The sequence below is a fragment of the Penaeus monodon genome, chromosome 23, assembly GCF_015228065.2.
Source record: "Penaeus monodon isolate SGIC_2016 chromosome 23, NSTDA_Pmon_1, whole genome shotgun sequence".
In the NCBI taxonomy this organism is placed as follows: Eukaryota; Metazoa; Arthropoda; class Malacostraca; order Decapoda; family Penaeidae; genus Penaeus; species Penaeus monodon.
In genome coordinates this window covers 38,817,435-38,817,930 of record NC_051408.1, presented here as the reverse complement: position 1 = coordinate 38,817,930, position 496 = coordinate 38,817,435, and the positions used below count along the sequence as shown (strand labels likewise).

At 39.3% G+C, this 496-nt stretch overlaps 1 protein-coding gene across 1 annotated transcript in view; it reads left to right on the top strand.

The window, feature by feature from the left end:
• LOC119588243 (fibrillin-3-like) overlaps window positions 1-496 on the top strand; it is a gene marked incomplete at its 5' end in the record, with an annotated part of 37,181 nt that overhangs the window by 18,738 nt on the left and 17,947 nt on the right. Inside the window, 1 exon segment of the mRNA XM_037936939.1 lies at window positions 41-155. Coding sequence (XP_037792867.1) covers window positions 41-155 — 115 coding nt within the window.

The following is a 496-nucleotide window of genomic DNA, read 5'->3' as shown; positions in this document are numbered from 1 at the left end:
TGGACAAAACTCTTTTTCACGCGAGCCTTATCGTGCCCAGACACCCTACGGCCGTTCATCCAGTGTCCTGGCGACTTCTCCGTGGACTTAGCCCCTCACCAGAGCTCCTCCTACGTCAGGCTCCCGCAACCGAAAGCCAACGTCGACTGGTTCAGGTACGGACAGAGTCGTTGTTTTTAGTACATTAACCGAAACGATACCAGTGTATATATACATAGTTTGTAGCCTGACGTACAAGTCGGAGTTAATTAACCTTACTCACCCCGATTATTAGTTTTCTCTGTGTATTTTTCTACTTGTTATTCAGTTGTCTAGTTATTTGTTTATTTGGTGTTCCATTTATGTCTTTTTTTCGAATGAATTTAATCTAGGCTCAGTCATACCATACTTTAAATAGCCTCTTGAGATTTATACGTCATCCACGTGGATGTAATTCGGTTAAATTATAGTTTTTGATATATATTATACTTTTTTGTGTTTTTCATTTGTTTATTTA